Source organism: Mauremys mutica, chromosome 14 (genome assembly GCF_020497125.1).
Source record: "Mauremys mutica isolate MM-2020 ecotype Southern chromosome 14, ASM2049712v1, whole genome shotgun sequence".
Classification (NCBI taxonomy): Eukaryota; Metazoa; Chordata; order Testudines; family Geoemydidae; genus Mauremys; species Mauremys mutica.
Genome location: NC_059085.1, coordinates 9,508,151 through 9,523,561, shown reverse-complemented (window position 1 = coordinate 9,523,561; position 15,411 = coordinate 9,508,151). Strand labels below are relative to the sequence as shown.

Sequence of the window (15,411 nt, the reverse complement as noted above, 5' to 3'; positions counted from 1 at the left end):
CATGCTGGGCCTGCAGGGGACACACCCAGGCATTGATTAGAGGGCAGCGCGTGCCACGTTTGGCGATCAGGTTGTGGTTTGACCTCCCTGCCCCCCCAGCACTGATTGCACTGCGAGGAGGGTAGTAACTCTTTGGCAAGGAGACGCCACTGCATCTCCCAAGGGCTCAGAAGCGCCTGGCATGTCAATTTACAACAGGACTTTGTGATGAGACGAACGTAGGGATCAAAGGAAGACTCATTCAGAGCCCAGGTTCAGCTCTGGTCTGCACTGCCCATTTGTGAGGGAGAATGTGGAAGGCAGGACTTTAACTCCCCAGCCAAAGGAGCCAGCGAGGCACAGAGAGCAGTGAGTGCTCCCAGGCACAGTGTTGCACCCAATGGCTAACATGCAAAGCGGGAGCAGGCCTGAGCTGCCGGCCACGGGACAATATCCCTAATGCCTAACACCAGCTAGCACTAACCAGGCCCTTGGTGACTGTCTCCGTAGAGAAGTCAGGACTCGGTGGGCCATGGAGACCGACTGACCCTGCAGATCAGGGTTGAGGTTCTCTAGCTGGGTGGGTGGGTGAAGTTCCTCTGCGCAGACCGTACCTCTTTGTAACCGTGTGTCTGGCCCTTTAAGGGCTAGCGGTCTGGGGCCAGCCAGCCCTAGTTAGCAGGTAGGCACAGCTGAGCAGGGGTCAGCTGATGTCCCTGGACAAGGGGCAGGAAGCGTCAGAGAAGGGGGATGCTCAGGGAGACACAAGCCAGGAGGCTTCTGCAGGAAACCCTTCACCGGCCGGCAGGGTTTGGGGCTGGAAGGAAGCCCGAGCCAGAGGGCTGAAGAAGGCTGAGAGCCAGGGAGAACAGACTCCAGGCAGTAAGGAAAGACTCCAGCCGGGAGAGGCGAGAGTGGCTTGCGGAGCAACCTCAGACCACGAGGCGGCATGGGAGGCGGCCAGCCCATCGACACCCTTCTATGGACAATTAGGGACTTACTTCTCCAGGGCTGTCAATCCAGCAACTCTCCCCAGCAATCCCTACATGTGTTAGACAGACCCACACTTCCACAGAGAATGGCAGTGGTGGGGTGGTTACCTTGGTAACACAGAGCCCTCTTTTTCTTTTGGCAGTGCTCATCGTTCCACCTTCCAGCATCAAGGTCTCTCTTTATGTAAATCTCCACACAGTCTTGGTTCCTCCCTTTATTGCTGGGTTCCCTGTTAGCCCAGTTCTCAGCCTCCTTCGTCAGGGCCTTGTTGGTACCAACCCACGTCCAGACATTTTTTATCTTTCGTAGCCCAATCCAGTAGTATGTTCTAGAGTGGGGTAAGACACTGTTGAGATAAGCAATTTCCCTCTGGTTCTGGATTGCTATGAGGTCCGTGTAGAATGACCTGCAAAAGTTTCTGGCCAGCTCCCAGGAGTAATCAGATTTGTCTCCATAATGGTAGGTCCAGGCTCCCACTTCCATCTGAGTCACGAGCACTGTTGGAAAGGGTAAAAACAGGCAAACTTGTGTGACAGTCAGTGACAGAGCTATGGGCTGACTCTCGATGGGTGACACCAGACTGGATCTTATATCACACACAAAAGAACTGCAGTAAAAGAACATTATTTAGGTTGAAAAGTCAAGCGCTCAAACGTTAGGAAATGCCACAATTAAGGTTGCCCATGTAACTGTGTTCAGCCCCCTTGTGCGTGTGCACGATGGCGTGGTCTTTAATGGCAAGAGAATGTACTATTTTCCCATGGGTCCTCTGCCTCACTCGGTGCGGAGGATGGACGGTGCTCACTGAATGAGGAGCTATTCAACTGTGTGTTTTCTCCTCACTGGTCAATGTGTGACCGCCTCTCCCCCCCGCCCCAGCCTTATTTACTGCACACGATACAAACCCTGCTCTGAAGACAGAATTATTCATCTCCCTAAAGGCTTTTCTATAGCGCTCATCATGCCAGTATCTGAGTGCGTCACAAACATTAATGAGTTTATACTCACAACAGCCCTGGGAGATGAGAGGGTGGTATTATCCCCATTTCACAGATGGGAACAGAGGCATAGAGGCACTGGTTCTCAAAGGTATTTAGGCACCTAACAGCCATTGACTTTATTGCAAGTTAGGTGCCTAAATACCTTTGAGGAGCTGGACCAGAGAGATTAAGGCCGAAAGTAATTTTGGGGTGTCCCGTTTGAGTAGAGCCCTGCGCGGATACTCAGTTATATCCACAGATGCGGGTATCCATGGATCTAAAGCAGATAGCGCAGATTTGCAGGGCTCTAGTGACAACGAGCGAGACAGGCTCCCGGTCAGGAGACGCCGCTTGCACACACTGGTGTGACCAGAGACAGCTGCCGGTCAGCCTAGTGCCCGCCCGGTGGGCAGGGCTGGAGGAGGTACAGCCATGCCGGAGGAGCTGCCTGGGCTGGGCGCTGGCTCCTGCCAGTGGCAGCCCGACATGCTGCTTCTTTCGCCGCTGCGGTTCCTGGCCCAGTCGTTGGCCATGGCCCTGTGGGTCTCACTCACTGTCACTAGAGCCCTGCAAATCCGTGGATGTCCGCGTTATATCCACAGATATCCACATCCGCGGATATACACTGTGTATCTGCAGAGGGCTCTACATTTGAGACCCCCTAGGACCGGATTTTCTGGAGTATTTAGCATTGTAAAGTGCTATGTGGAGAGCACTGTTCCCATTGACTTTAGCTGCAGCTGTGAGTGCTCAGCACTTCTGCAAATCAGACCCCAGGGTATCAATTTGAGCGCCCAGAAAGTGAGGAACACACATTCAGTGGCCACCTGGGAAAAGTTTGGTTTTAGTGACTTGCCAGCATCACATGGGAACTCTGGGGCAGAGGCAGGGATAGAATCCAATTCTCCAGGGCGGCAGCCAACAGCCTTACCCTTGAAACCCTCCTTTCTATTCTTGCAAACCCCTGCCTCATTCATCACACCTTCCAGCACCTGCAACAGGTGGGGTAGGGCTCCTACAGACAACAGCTTTTTTCACTGTACAACCTGGATTCATTCCCGAGCATGGGCCCATCCTGCGCACTCAGGGAGGGAAGGGTTCTGGCATTTCCTATGGTATCAGTGCTTGACTTTGAAACATTAACGATGTTCTTTTAAAGTAGGTTTCTTTGTGAGTGTCTGTGTGTGTGTCTGTAACGTCCTACATTTTTAAAAAGCAAACTGTAAGATCGATCACGTGGCACCATAGTGACACCAATATGGATCATCAGCAGGGTTAAAATCCTGAGATCCAGTGCACAGACCTCTGCCACTTGAGCTAATGGAGGAACCAATAGCAGGAGCAGGTTGTCATGCTCCGTATGGGCCAGCACTATTGGGATATGAGACACACATTTTGCCAGGGGATTTCACAGATATTTGCTGACAGCAGAGACCTCAGGAACTGTGGGTTCCATTCCAGGCTCTGGAGGGGAGTGTTCTCTAGTGGCCACCGACTCTTCTGCCTCTGCCTCCTAAGCAAGGCCCCTTCTGCCCTGTCCCCCTAACCTGCCCCTGTCCCAGACCTGTCGCTTCCCCAGTCCTGGCTCCTCACCTCAGTACCAGTCTCATTGTCCAGCAAGTCCTAGTCTCACCTCTCTGGATTGGATTCCCCACCCTACCTCAGGCATCCCTCCACACCCGGTCCCACTCTCCTCTCCTGGCCATTCTCGGTTTCCCCCAGCCTCCAAGCTCCTTGTCCCCAGGCTCCCTGCCCAGCCAGTCCCCGCCTCCCCCTCTCCCCCCCATCCTGGCTCTATATCTATATCCCTATTGGCTCACAGGGCCACTCTCCCTCCCTGGGTTTGCCATCCAGTCTTAGCAGACATCTCCGGCCTCCTTCTCCCAGTGTCCTTGCCCAGCCATTCCCCCTGCACATCAGCTCCTTGGCAGAGCTGTCTCCCCTCCCGCTCCCCTCCTTCCTCCTGCCCTCCTGGTTCTCCGTCCCAGTCCCCCGCAAGATCCACACCCAACCTCACTCTCCCCCAGCCTACCTGCTCCCACTCCCCCCATTCCCCTCCCCCAGGTCCCAGTCTCCCTGCCCAGCCAGTCCCAGACTCTCCCCTCCCCAATTCCCAGACCCAGGTTTTTTCTCTCCGATGCAAACCTCCAGTCCCAGTCTTCCCCCTGGACTCCTTTTCCCAATCTACACCCTCTGCCATCCCCACCCACGGCAGGTCTGGCTCTTGTCCCTCTGTCTTCAAACAAGGCAGCTTCCTGCTCCGCATTGAGGGCGGCATTGAGAGCCCAGTAGAGACAGCCTCTCTCCTCTCCGTTCTGGTGCCTGGCTCAGCCCAGAGCTGCAATTACAGGGAACATCCTGCTCAGCCCCGAGCTGGAGCCTGACCAATAATATAGATGGGCTCTTCAGGGAATGTGGCTGCTAAAATCAAAGTCTCTACTGAGCAAGTACAAACTGCAGTTTTTCAAAGGCTTATAACTTGGCCAAATTTTGGTCTGATTTTCACAGGCATCTCCCTGACACAATCGCCTGCTCCCTGCCACATTTCAAGTTCCTGCTCCAAAGTGGGGGCACCAGAGCTTTTTAAAGAAAAGCTCACCCGATTTTTTGAACATGAACAAAACAACATCTTTTTTCCATAGCCTTGTTCTTGGACATGGCTGAACTGTTTTGGTTGAAATTTTCCAAAGAGTTCAGTGTGGGGCAGACAACGCGGGTGGAAAAATGTCCATCCAAATGGTTCAAGCCTGGCAAAGTTATAAGCAACTGAAAACAGGGTCTTATAATGGGAAGCATTGGCAGCCGTAATGCTAGGCAGTGCTACCAGCCTGCCTATAAGAGGCCAGTCCAGTTCTAATGGCCTGTATGTGTTATTCTTGGATCTGACATCACAAATCTCCTGCTGAGAGTCTCTACCTAACCAGCAGAGTTTAGTCAAATAAGAACTACAGGGATTGAAAACTGGTAAAAGGTGAACTGCAAAAATTAAACCAGCTTTAGGCTTTGATTTCTGGTCTGAATGTCTCCACTCAGCAGAGGTTCACAAGCTAACTAAACCAACCCCCCCCCCCACACCCATTCTATGAAATTCTTTGGTAGGTTGTGGTTTAATGAAAGTATTCCAAAATGAGCCACCACAAATAGCAAACGTCTCATTGTGATCCATAGACAGATTCCATGCTGTTGTCACTGAGAGATGTATGCTGGGATACCTTCAGTGCACCAGGAAGAACCAAAAGGATTTCCCAGCGGGGGAATTGTTTTTAAGGAGGTTTATGAAAACTTAGTTTTTCCTCATATAAGTGCTTGAGGCCCTCTTTTGAGAGGCACAGAAATATGGGATTAAGTCAATTTTAATTTTAATTTTTCCTTTGTCGTTTTCCATATGAGACCATCAGCAAAGTCTGGATCCAGAGCCAGATTTGAGCATTCTCAGAAGTTGCAGGTGTTTGGCTCTTCTCTGCTTTAGCAGCTAATCTAAGCTACAAGACATTTTTGGAGAGCTTTGTAAAACTGAGTTTTGTGAAGAAGCCGGTAGTGCTTAGAAATCAGGAAAAGATAAAGATGAACTACAAAGCAAGGCTGAAACTAGCCAGAGAGTTGAACTGTGACATAACTGAAACACAGTATCTATTTATATTATTTCTCATCATTACTTGATGCAATCAAGGGATTTTATCTACAAAACAACCACCATATTGCAGTGTCTCTACGGTTACGGAAATCTATCTGAAAATAGCCCTGAAGTCAGATCTTCTTCCAAACAGTGCAGCCTAGGGACTTGCCCTCAGCTCAGTAGTGTTCATTTCAAGGAACATATCATACACTTGATTTGCAAAACACGGTTCAAAAGTCTTGCCCCATAGATTTAATACAACTTCAGGATTTGTCGAGCTAAAGTTCAACCAAAAATGTTTTTTTGCAGGAAATTCTAATATTTCAACGCTTCTTTTCATCCTGAAAGGTTGAAATATAATGTTTTTTCACACAATGAAAAAGTTCAGAAAAATGTTGATTAGGAAAAGTCAAAATGTTTCACTTCAAGTCAGTTCAACACTAAACTGTATCTGGTCTATGGTGCTGCAGTGCTTCCTGTGAGTTGTAGCTCAGTGGCCTTAGGCCCTCATTTTCCCCTGTGGGAATTGGGTTGAATTGAACTGAAACAAAAGATTTGATTTAGATTATCCCCAGTGGAAAATCAAAAAAATTCAGCCACAGCTTGATTTAAAGGGCCTGGGGATTTAAAGGCCCCGCCTCTTCTGGTTGAGGCCACACCCCCTGCTGAGGTCTCTGGCGTACCGGTAAGTCCTTTCAGTTACTTTCACCCCTGGGTCCAGACATTCCCAGTGCAGTCAGCAGGCCCAGGGAGGCACTTGCAGAGGAGAGACCTGGCCTGGACCATGCCTGTGCAGAGGAGTTCATCGGCCCCTGGCCGGCTGGGGAACCGGGAGCGGCCTTGGGAAGCCGAGCAGGCCCATGTGAAGGCCTCTCCATTGTAACTAGGGTGGAAGTGCCTGGCTCCCTCCCCCTCAGGGGGCTGTTTCTCAGGTACTTGCTAGGGACTCCACTGGTTCCGGAGATACAGGAGGGGCCAAAAGCCAAGAGAAGGGATTAGGAAGAATAGGATTTAGGTCCCTAAATAATCACCCCCGGGTGGGAATTCTGTTTCAATGGGCCTGGCAGTGAAATGTCCCTGGGCAGACCAGGAGTGACTGATGGTGCCACAACACCACTCCCCTCCCAGGGCTTTCCCAGGGATAGTCTATGAATTCTCCCCTGGCAGGGTCAGTGGCAGGCCACCAAAGAGCTGCAGGAAGGCTTACCCCAGCTAATGGCGGCAAAGCACAGGAGTCGGGCGCCATTCCAGCCACATCCCCAAGCCCTTGGACTGGAGCAGAGTCCTCCGGCGCTGCCCTAGGGGTCAGAAAAACATGTCCATAAACCCCTCTGTGCTTCCCAGCAGGCAGGTCCAGGCATATTGGACACACTGAGCTGAACCAGACACTGTTGGACACACCTGGCTGACACAGACACTATCTCTGATTAGTTCCTATTTATAATGCAGATAAAATGCAGAATCTCAGAGGGCAAGAGCTGCCAGCCTCCACAGGGAAAGAAGGAACAGTTGGAATTTTAGGCAAGTGATTCAGTTTAGCAACATCATCTCCACAACAGGTCGTCCTGGAGAACGTGAGTCTAAGTGTGAGATATTGTTGGCCAGGGCCATGAGTTCAGCTCACAGAATGGAGGCAGTTTTTGTCCATCAATCAGATAAACAGCTGAGCATCTCAGTCAATCGGAGCAATATTCAGGAGTAATAGAGTTATATTAGAATTAGAAAAAACGGGAACCATCCATGGGTCTAAACCTGAAATGCTGCAAGCTGCGCCAGCAGGACCCTCCTCTCTCTGGGCTTCAGAGGGCAGGATCCAGCAGCAGCCCAAATGTCTACCCAGCTGTGTGTAGGGCCATAGCGTGAGCTCTGTGAACCGGGGCTGTGAGACGCAGCGCGTGGGTGTAAAATACAGTGCAGAACCCTCTGGCATCTTCCCAACAGGGGCTGAGCCCAGCCTTGCCCAGAGATCTGAGGGAACGGAGAGGGGCGCTCTGAAGGGCTGCAGTGCTGGCTGCTCCTCTCAGCCGGGTCTCAGCTTCCCGGGGGTGGCTGGCTGGCTCCCCAGGCAGCCTCCCAGGCCGGAGAGTCTCCATGCTGTCTTTTGACTGGCAGGGAGGCTTTGAATGAGGATGTCTCTGGTAGCCCATCTCCACTTTCCCAACCAATCCTCATGCTGGGGTTGCTGCTATTCTCTTCCCAGTGACCCCACAAAGCCCGGCTGTCCCAGCCACCTGGCTGGAATTGGGGGGCCCAGGGAGCCATTGGCAGCATTCAGTAAAGTCATTAATGTAGGAGCTCTGGAGGGACGGCAGAAAGGAAGGGAAGGGGAAAGTGGGGAAGAGCCCCCCCCCATGCAGTTTTTAACCTTTAGATCTGCTTCCTAGGTCAGGCTCTGGAGCTGATGTGCAGGGGATATTCATGGGTGTGCTGGGGGCGAGAGAGCCTCCCAGCCCAGGTGACTGGGTGAAAGCCCAATTGCACAGCAGTGGGAGGGGGGGCTCTCCTTATCCGCTCAGGGCTGGGCAGTATGGGGGGGCTCTTCCTGGCCATTCAGTGCTGGTTGGTGGGGGCTCCCCTGGCAGCTCAGGGCTGGGTAGGGGTGGGGCTCTCCTTGTCAGCTCAGGGCTAGGTAAGTGTGTGGGGGGGGGGACTCCCCTGGCTGCTCAGGGCTGGATGGGGATCATGAGGGGCCTTGCCTCAGCTCAGGTGGGCAGCGGGGGGACTCCCTTGACAGCTCAGCGCTGGGCAGTGGCAGGGGGGCTCTCCCTGGGTATGTCATGGCTGGGCAGCATGAGGGGACTCCCTTGACAGCTCAGGGCTGGGTGGGGGTGCAGGGGGGGCTCTCCTCAGCTCAGGGCTGGGTGGTTGGGCGGAGACTCCCCGACTGCTAAGATTGGGCAGCGATGGGGGGGTGTGTTCCCCTGACAGCTCAGGGCTGGGCAGTGGGGGGAGGGGGCTCCCCTGACAGCTCAGGGCTGGGCAGTGGGGGGAGGGGGCTCCCCTGACAGCTCAGGGCTGGGCAGTGGGGGGAGGGGGCTCCCCTGACAGCTCAGGGCTGGGCAGTGGGGGGTGGGGGCTCCCCTGACAGCTCAGGGCTGGGCAGTGGGGGGTGGGGGCTCCCCTGACAGCTCAGGGCTGGGCAGTGGGAGGGGGAGGGGGATCCCCTGACAGCTCAGGGCTGGGCAGTGGGAGGGGGAGGGGGATCCCCTGACAGCTCAGGGCTGGGCAGGGGGCTCTGCTGGTTGAAGCTGGGTGGTCTCATTTCAATTAATCTTGGTCAGTTGAGCACAGGACAGAACTCAACCCCCCTCACCACCTGGAGTTTCCTTCAGTGGGGGTCTGTGCGGCACTGTCAAGGCATCGTCCCTGTTCCCCGTGCAGGGTCCTGCTCTGGGGGCCATTTGGGGTCTCTGTTCCTGGCACTGTCCCCACACTCAGAGGTGTCTGGGGCGGAGGGTGGGGGTTGTTGCTAAGGAGCCAGCTTGTAGCTCTCCCTTGTGAGCAGCAGCTCCTCTGCCTGCCTCACTCCTCCCTAAACACTGCCCAGGTGAAGCCAGCCACGTCCCCGGGTAGAAGAAGGTGCTAGACCTACCATCTCCAGTGCGACCTGCCAGCCTCCACTCTCCTCCCCTCTCGCTCAATCTCTGGACCGGAGACGACTTAAACCGTCCCTCTGCTTGGCTGTGTCTAGCAGCACTTCCTTCTCAGCGTGCAGAACCTCACTGCATCCCTTCCCTGTTCCTCCCCCCACACCGAGTCACAGCTTGAGGGGTCATTGGGCCAGAGAGAGCGTGACTGTGAAGCCTGGTGGGTAGGGACTGACCTGGGAGGTGGGAAATCCAGGGCCCAGTCCCCCTGCTCCAATGATTTGGTATTGATCCAGAATACGACAGCTGAAACCGAGGGCTCCTCCATCAGACTATCCCTTAGCCCAGTGGTTAGGAAACCTGTCCTGAGAGGTGGGAGACCCCTGTGCAAATCCTTTCTCCCCCGCAAGCAAACGGAGGAATTGAACCTGGGGCTCCCACAGGCCAGCTGAGTGTGCTACCAGTGGGCTAGAAGCCATACGGTGAACACCACCACCTCCTTCTCTGGCAGCCAGACTTTGATGGGACCTGCTCCGATAGGTGGCCTCTGAGCGCGCTTACTGGATCGGGCCCTGTATGCAAGTCAGATGGCGCCTGTCTTCCCCCGATTCACAGATCGCACTGGGGCTTAGGCAGGAGCTAAGTACCCAGGCGCCTAGAGGGAGGCAGCAGGGCACCTGCCCCATGACACAAACTAAGGTGTGTAAGCAACTTTTCCCTGAATACGTAGGTGCCAAATGAGTGTAGGCGCCTACATGGGCCCATGGGAGGTTTGTGGATCTCAGTGAAGCCTCAAACTGAGACTTAGGCACCTAAACCCCAGACCTAGGTGCTTAAGTCTGGGGTTTAGCTGCCTGTGATTTTCTTGGGGTACCCAGGACTGTGAGTCACCCTCTAGCCAGAGGGAGCCTTGCTGTGGTGCCTGGGGTCAGCTCCCTAACCCCCCAGCCTGTTAGCCACTCAAGCACTCTCCTAGGGTTAGGCCGGCCCTTCTGCCTCACAGGTGCACCCCAGTCCCCTTGAAGCAATCCCCTGTGATATCCAGCCCAGGATGCTGCTACTCCCAGAAAGCCCAGAGCCTCTGACCCCAGAGGAGTAACATATCCCACTTGACCAGTTTCACCTTAAATCATTGCTCCTGTAAACCACACAGCACTTGCAGTTAAACAAGAGAAGGTTTATTTTAGAGAGAATACAGAGTCCACTAGAAACAAGAGAGCAGTTGAAACCAGTGGTTACAATACAAAACAAAATCATGAAATGCAGACTAGGGCCACACTTATCAATAGTTCCCTTTCCTAGCTGGCAAAATAATCCCCCCCCCCCACCCCCCTAGTTCAGTCTGTTGCAGAATTCGCTAGTGTCACAGGAACCAGGCTCCAAATTTTCATGAAACACCCCCGTTCAGCAAGATGTTTCCTCAATGAATGGATTCAGGGGGCCTCTCTCCCCTTCATTGTTACACTGAAAAAGTCTTTTGTTTCTATTCCCGGGCAGGATGATCCCTTGTCTGTTGCAAGGTTCCTTTTTTACTGCCAAGTGGTTTCGATGGTTTGCAGTTGTCTCGGAGGCTTTGCCATTGAAAGTCTTGGGATGCAGCAAGACTAGACAACTGAGCCTGGCATTACATCATTAGCTAACCAGGGAGAGGCCAATCAATTGACAGCAAAGACCTCAGGAACTGTGGGTTCCATTCAAGGCTCTAGCAGAGGTGGCAGCTGAAATGCCTAAAGAATACATCTAAGGCATCCAAAATCGCGGCCCATCTTGGTTAGTCACACTGGGGCGGCAGGGCATGGTGCCCCATCCTCATCCCCTGGTTGTGGTTTTACGGGGTGTGGTAACGCTGTCACCAGCTGTTGCAGCTGGGCTCCAAGCTGCTGAATAAGCTGCTGCTGGAGTTGGGCGGCGTCCCGCCGTTGCTGATGTTGGAGCTGGGCAGCTGCCTGCTGCTGCTGCTGTAGCTGGGCGGTCTGCTGCCGCTCCTGACTCTCCGTCAGCAGCTTAAACAAACGCTCCATCTCCATGGTTCTCTGGGGGTGGATCTCCCTCTCCGGCCCCTTCTCACAGGGGTCAAGGGATCAGATCCCCACTTCTGGCACCACGTGTACAACAGTTCAGCGGGGCTCGACCCTCTCCGGGCGGAGGGGAGCCACGCCAGCTCACTACACACCGAGAGATCCGGGGGAATTGTCTGGCCCGAGGTCTCCCTTGATGGTCCTTGTGGTAGTCGGCCGCAAAGTGATTACGGTTGACCCTGTCTCCGGTGGGCAAGAACCACTGAGTCAGAAGGCCCCGGCCCTCAGACGGGGCTGAGCCGTAACAATGGTTATGGGCCCGGCCCTAGGTCAAGGTGGGGCAACAAACACTGAGTCAGGAGTGCTCAGGCCCTCAGGCAGGGCTGAGCAACAGGAACCATCTTCGGCCTCCTCAGGCCAGGGACAGGGGGAGTCTGCACCCAGGAGTTGGGTGGCAGGGGGGACGCAGGCCCTCCCACTCCACTGCGTCCCAGCCCGGGGCCCTAGCAGTGGCTGACGACTCGCTGCTTAGTCAGTGGGGATCCTGGCCACAACACACTGACATCGGCTCTGGTAATGCTGCAGCCAGACTGGGGTTGGCTGCCCCCGGGATACTTCCGTTCTCCGCCTCGGGTCCTACCCAGGTCCTGGCTTGGCCTTGGGGGAGGGGGGGGACACCAGGAGCATGGGTTCGTCGGGGTAGGGGTTGGTCGGCAACTCCGGCAGCTCCTCCGGTAGCGAGCGCGGGGCAGCTCCAGCAGCTCCTCCGAGTAGTGGGCGCGGGGTAGCTCCGGCCAGTCTGGGTGGCCGCCTTGGGCTGCAGGAGCTTCCCAGTCTCGGGCTCCCCTAGGGACGTCTGTTCCCTCCAGTGGCCGGGTTCCTACTGAGTGCAGAGGGCCGGCCTTTATAGTTCCGGGTAATCGCCTGACCTTTTGTGGGGCGGGTTCAGAGCTCCCTAGCTCCGCCCACTCTTGCCTCCGACTGGGCTCTTCCTCCTCCAAGGCGGAGGGGAGCCGCACCGCCTCACTACAGAGGGGCTGTGAGGAGGATGGGGTAGGAAATGGCAGGAAGCCTCTGCCAGAGTCCCCTTAGATGCAGAAAGTGAGCTCAGAAACTGTCTTAGTTCCAGTTTGGGACTAAACTGTGTCAGAGCCTGGGTGTGGCAGTGAGCCCTTGGCAAGCTGGGGAGAAGCCCAGCCGTGCGACGGTTCCTGCTTCCTTCTTTGGAAGGAGTCTCATGTAGCCCTAGGCTGTGAGAGACGCTGCCTTCAGTCTGATCTCCCCTCCCCTGCCAGGGTCTCCATCACTCTCCCGACTCATGAGTCTCTGTCCCTCTGTCTTACTGGCCACATGCTGAGCTCCTGCACCTCCCTCTGGAACCAGTGGGAGCTGCGGGTGCCCAGCCTCTGTCTGTCCTGTTCCTTAGTGCCATCAGCCCCCCTCTCTGGTGTTTGGTGATGTTTGACCCTGGCTGACGCCTGGGGATGAAGTGTGTCTGGAAGCCGGATGCACAGTTAAGCTCTGCCCCTCTCCATGAAGGGAAGGAGCAGACTGTGTTATAGGTGGGGCTGTGATCACCAGTCACATGTTGGGATCTGGGGTTTTAAGTGGTGGTTTTATACCCCTGCAGCCAGCTCCTCCTAGGCAGGGTGTGTACAGACCGTGGTGCAGTGTTCAGGCCAGGCTGAGATGGGCCGGACCATCCCTCCACCTCTCTATGATCTCGTGGCAGGGGTGGGGTGGGGAAGGGTTACAAGAAAATAAAACCCTGATCTGACCTTCCTCCCCACTACCCTTGGTTTGGGTTCATTTTGCCAAATAGAAGCTGAAAGGAGGAGATTGTTGCAAAACCAGGACCACGGCCTTCCCCATTTTGCTCTTCTCTGGTGTTAGGACCCCTCCTGCACCACTGTTTGTGAGTGACAACAGTTCACGTGGTATCTTTGCACAGGATATCGCATTCTCCCCCAACCGTCTTCCCAAGGAATGAGTCACTTGTATTGTCTTCACCTTGGAGATGCTGTCTCCCTGCAGGGAGAATGAGGCCCCGATGGCTTTCAGGCAGCTGGGTTTATAGAGGTTTGAGACCCCACAACAACGCCCTGGGGGACTATTCGCTGCTAGCCTGTGAGCCCAGTTCAGGTGCCCAGGGAGCGGTGGCCCCACCACGCCAATGGAAGAGTTGCTCTGAGGTCATTGACTGCCCCTTTCAGAGCCGCTCTTTGAGGGGCTCTTACGACCAGAGCAGCGGGGCAGAGGCGCTTGGATGTGGCCGACCAAAGGCCTTGGCCTGGCCCCTGGGGGCATCCTGGGAGAGGAACATGGTGAAAGTGCCGCTGGGCTTCCTGCTTTCCCCTCGACCGGTGCACCTGGCCATGTCCCCTCCCCATCCCTGGGGGCCGTGCACACGGCTTTTCCCTCTCTGGGACGGTGGGCCTGGTCTCTCCTGTGCTGGGTCCCTGCTGGAGTGGGACATTGACATGGGGGCCATGCTGGCACGGATGGGGGAGCAGTGCACCTGGGAGGGACTCTGCCCTGCTGCGGGGCTGGGAGCGTGGGCATGGCCGAGGGGTACAGGACGGGTTTATAGAAAATTCAAAAAACAAAGGGAGACAAGTTCTCTCTGATTGATTTTATTATGTCTGTTCCTAAATGGCCCTAAGGGCTGGTCCCTGCTCGATGCCCCAGAGGAAGGCGAAAAACCTCCAGGGTCTCTGGCCAATCTGCCCTGGAGGAAAATTCCTTCCTGACCCCAAACATGGCGATCGGTTTCACCCTGTGCATGCGAGCCAGGACCACAGTGGGGAAAGGACCCGCTGGTCGCTATGGTTACACACCCTGTCCCAGGCCCCTCCAGGATAGTGTCTGTGTCCCAGCACTAACCCGTCTCCAGGGCTTTCTTCTTTGCTTCCATCCCAGCAGCAACTTTTGAACATTGTGTCTTGAATATTGTCCACGCTGGCTCTTTCCTTCATCAAGCAAAACCAAAGCCACTGATGTCACTCAGAAGTGACAAGCAGGTTCACCACCTCCTAATAAAGATGAATCCCCTGACATCTGCCATCCCCCTCACATCCTCTTAGCTCCTGAGATGTGTGATCAGCTGTAACAAACCCTTTGGCACAACATAAATTACATTCAGCACTATAAAATTGCTATGCTCATTTGTTAGACTTACCAAATGTTGCTTACCGCTCCTCAGAGCCAATCCTGTTGCTTTATTGAATGAAGGGTCTTTCATATTTTGAGATCCAATCGTCCTTTAAGGTGTTGGATCTGTTCAGCTCCGTCCCTGTTCCTTTCTACTCAAATCCTGAGCATCTGTAACTCTCCTCCTGAAAAGACAAATCCATTTGGCAATAAGAGAATCCTAAATGCTCACCTCCTTGTCAGTGGTAGTCTGCTGCATCGTGGGTTTGAAACTTGAAGGTGATAAGTGATTATCTTCCCATTCTAGTCAAGGAAGGCAACTTTTTGCAGGTCTGGCAATATGCGTTAGTTTGTTCTTCAGTAATATGACTGCTTATAATCCGCAGTCCCCAGGAGATCAGATCAGCTGCGTTTCTTTCACCTGAAGGGAAACCAGATCCATCAATTTTTCCATTCTAAGGTGAGTTCCTTACCTCTTGGTAGCAGTGATGAGTTTTGCTTGTTTCCTTTCTGTAGATATCCCAGATCTTCTAGCAACTTCCTGAAGTTTTAACACCCTCAACGTTCAAATCGGCTGCATTTCTCTCATCTGAAAGTGTGAGAATCAATTCATTGCGACTTGAATGTTAAGAGGGGGAAAAAAGTGCATTTCTTTACCAACTGACATGCCTGGTTCAGCTAGTTGGATTTGCATTAATTCCTTCTAGAACACAACAGCCCTCTGGTCTCCTTCCATCTGGAGATGCAGGTCCGCTGCTCCCGGGGCTCCGGTGGACCGAAGGGGGGGGGTTGGTGGACTCCGGCCGCTAGGCCACGCTACCCCGCCCCGAAAGGGGGGGGGGTTGGTGGACTCCGGCCGCTAGGCCGCGCTACCCCGCCCCGAAGGGGGGGGAGTTGGTGGACTCCGGGCCGCTAGGCCGCGCCACCCCTCCGAAGGGGGTGTTTGTGGACTCCGGTTCTAGGCCGTGTTACCCCGCTCAGAAGGGGGTGTTTCTGGACTCCGGCCGCTAGGCCGCGCTACCCCGCTCCGAAGGGGGTGTTTGTGGACTCCGGCCGCTCGGCCACGCCCGCCACCCCGCTCCGAAGGG

General features: G+C 54.6%; 1 protein-coding gene across 1 annotated transcript in view; it reads right to left on the bottom strand.

The window, feature by feature from the left end:
- LOC123349511 (L-selectin-like) overlaps positions 1-15,411 on the bottom strand; it is a 103,529-nt gene that overhangs the window by 52,903 nt on the left and 35,215 nt on the right. The window contains exons 7-9 of the mRNA XM_044987667.1: positions 14,352-14,508; positions 6,776-6,866; positions 1,080-1,469 (exon numbers count right to left, since the gene is read on the bottom strand). Coding sequence (XP_044843602.1) covers positions 1,080-1,469; positions 6,776-6,866; positions 14,352-14,414 — 544 coding nt within the window. The 5' untranslated portion in view covers positions 14,415-14,508. The remainder of the gene's footprint in view (positions 1-1,079; positions 1,470-6,775; positions 6,867-14,351; positions 14,509-15,411) is intronic.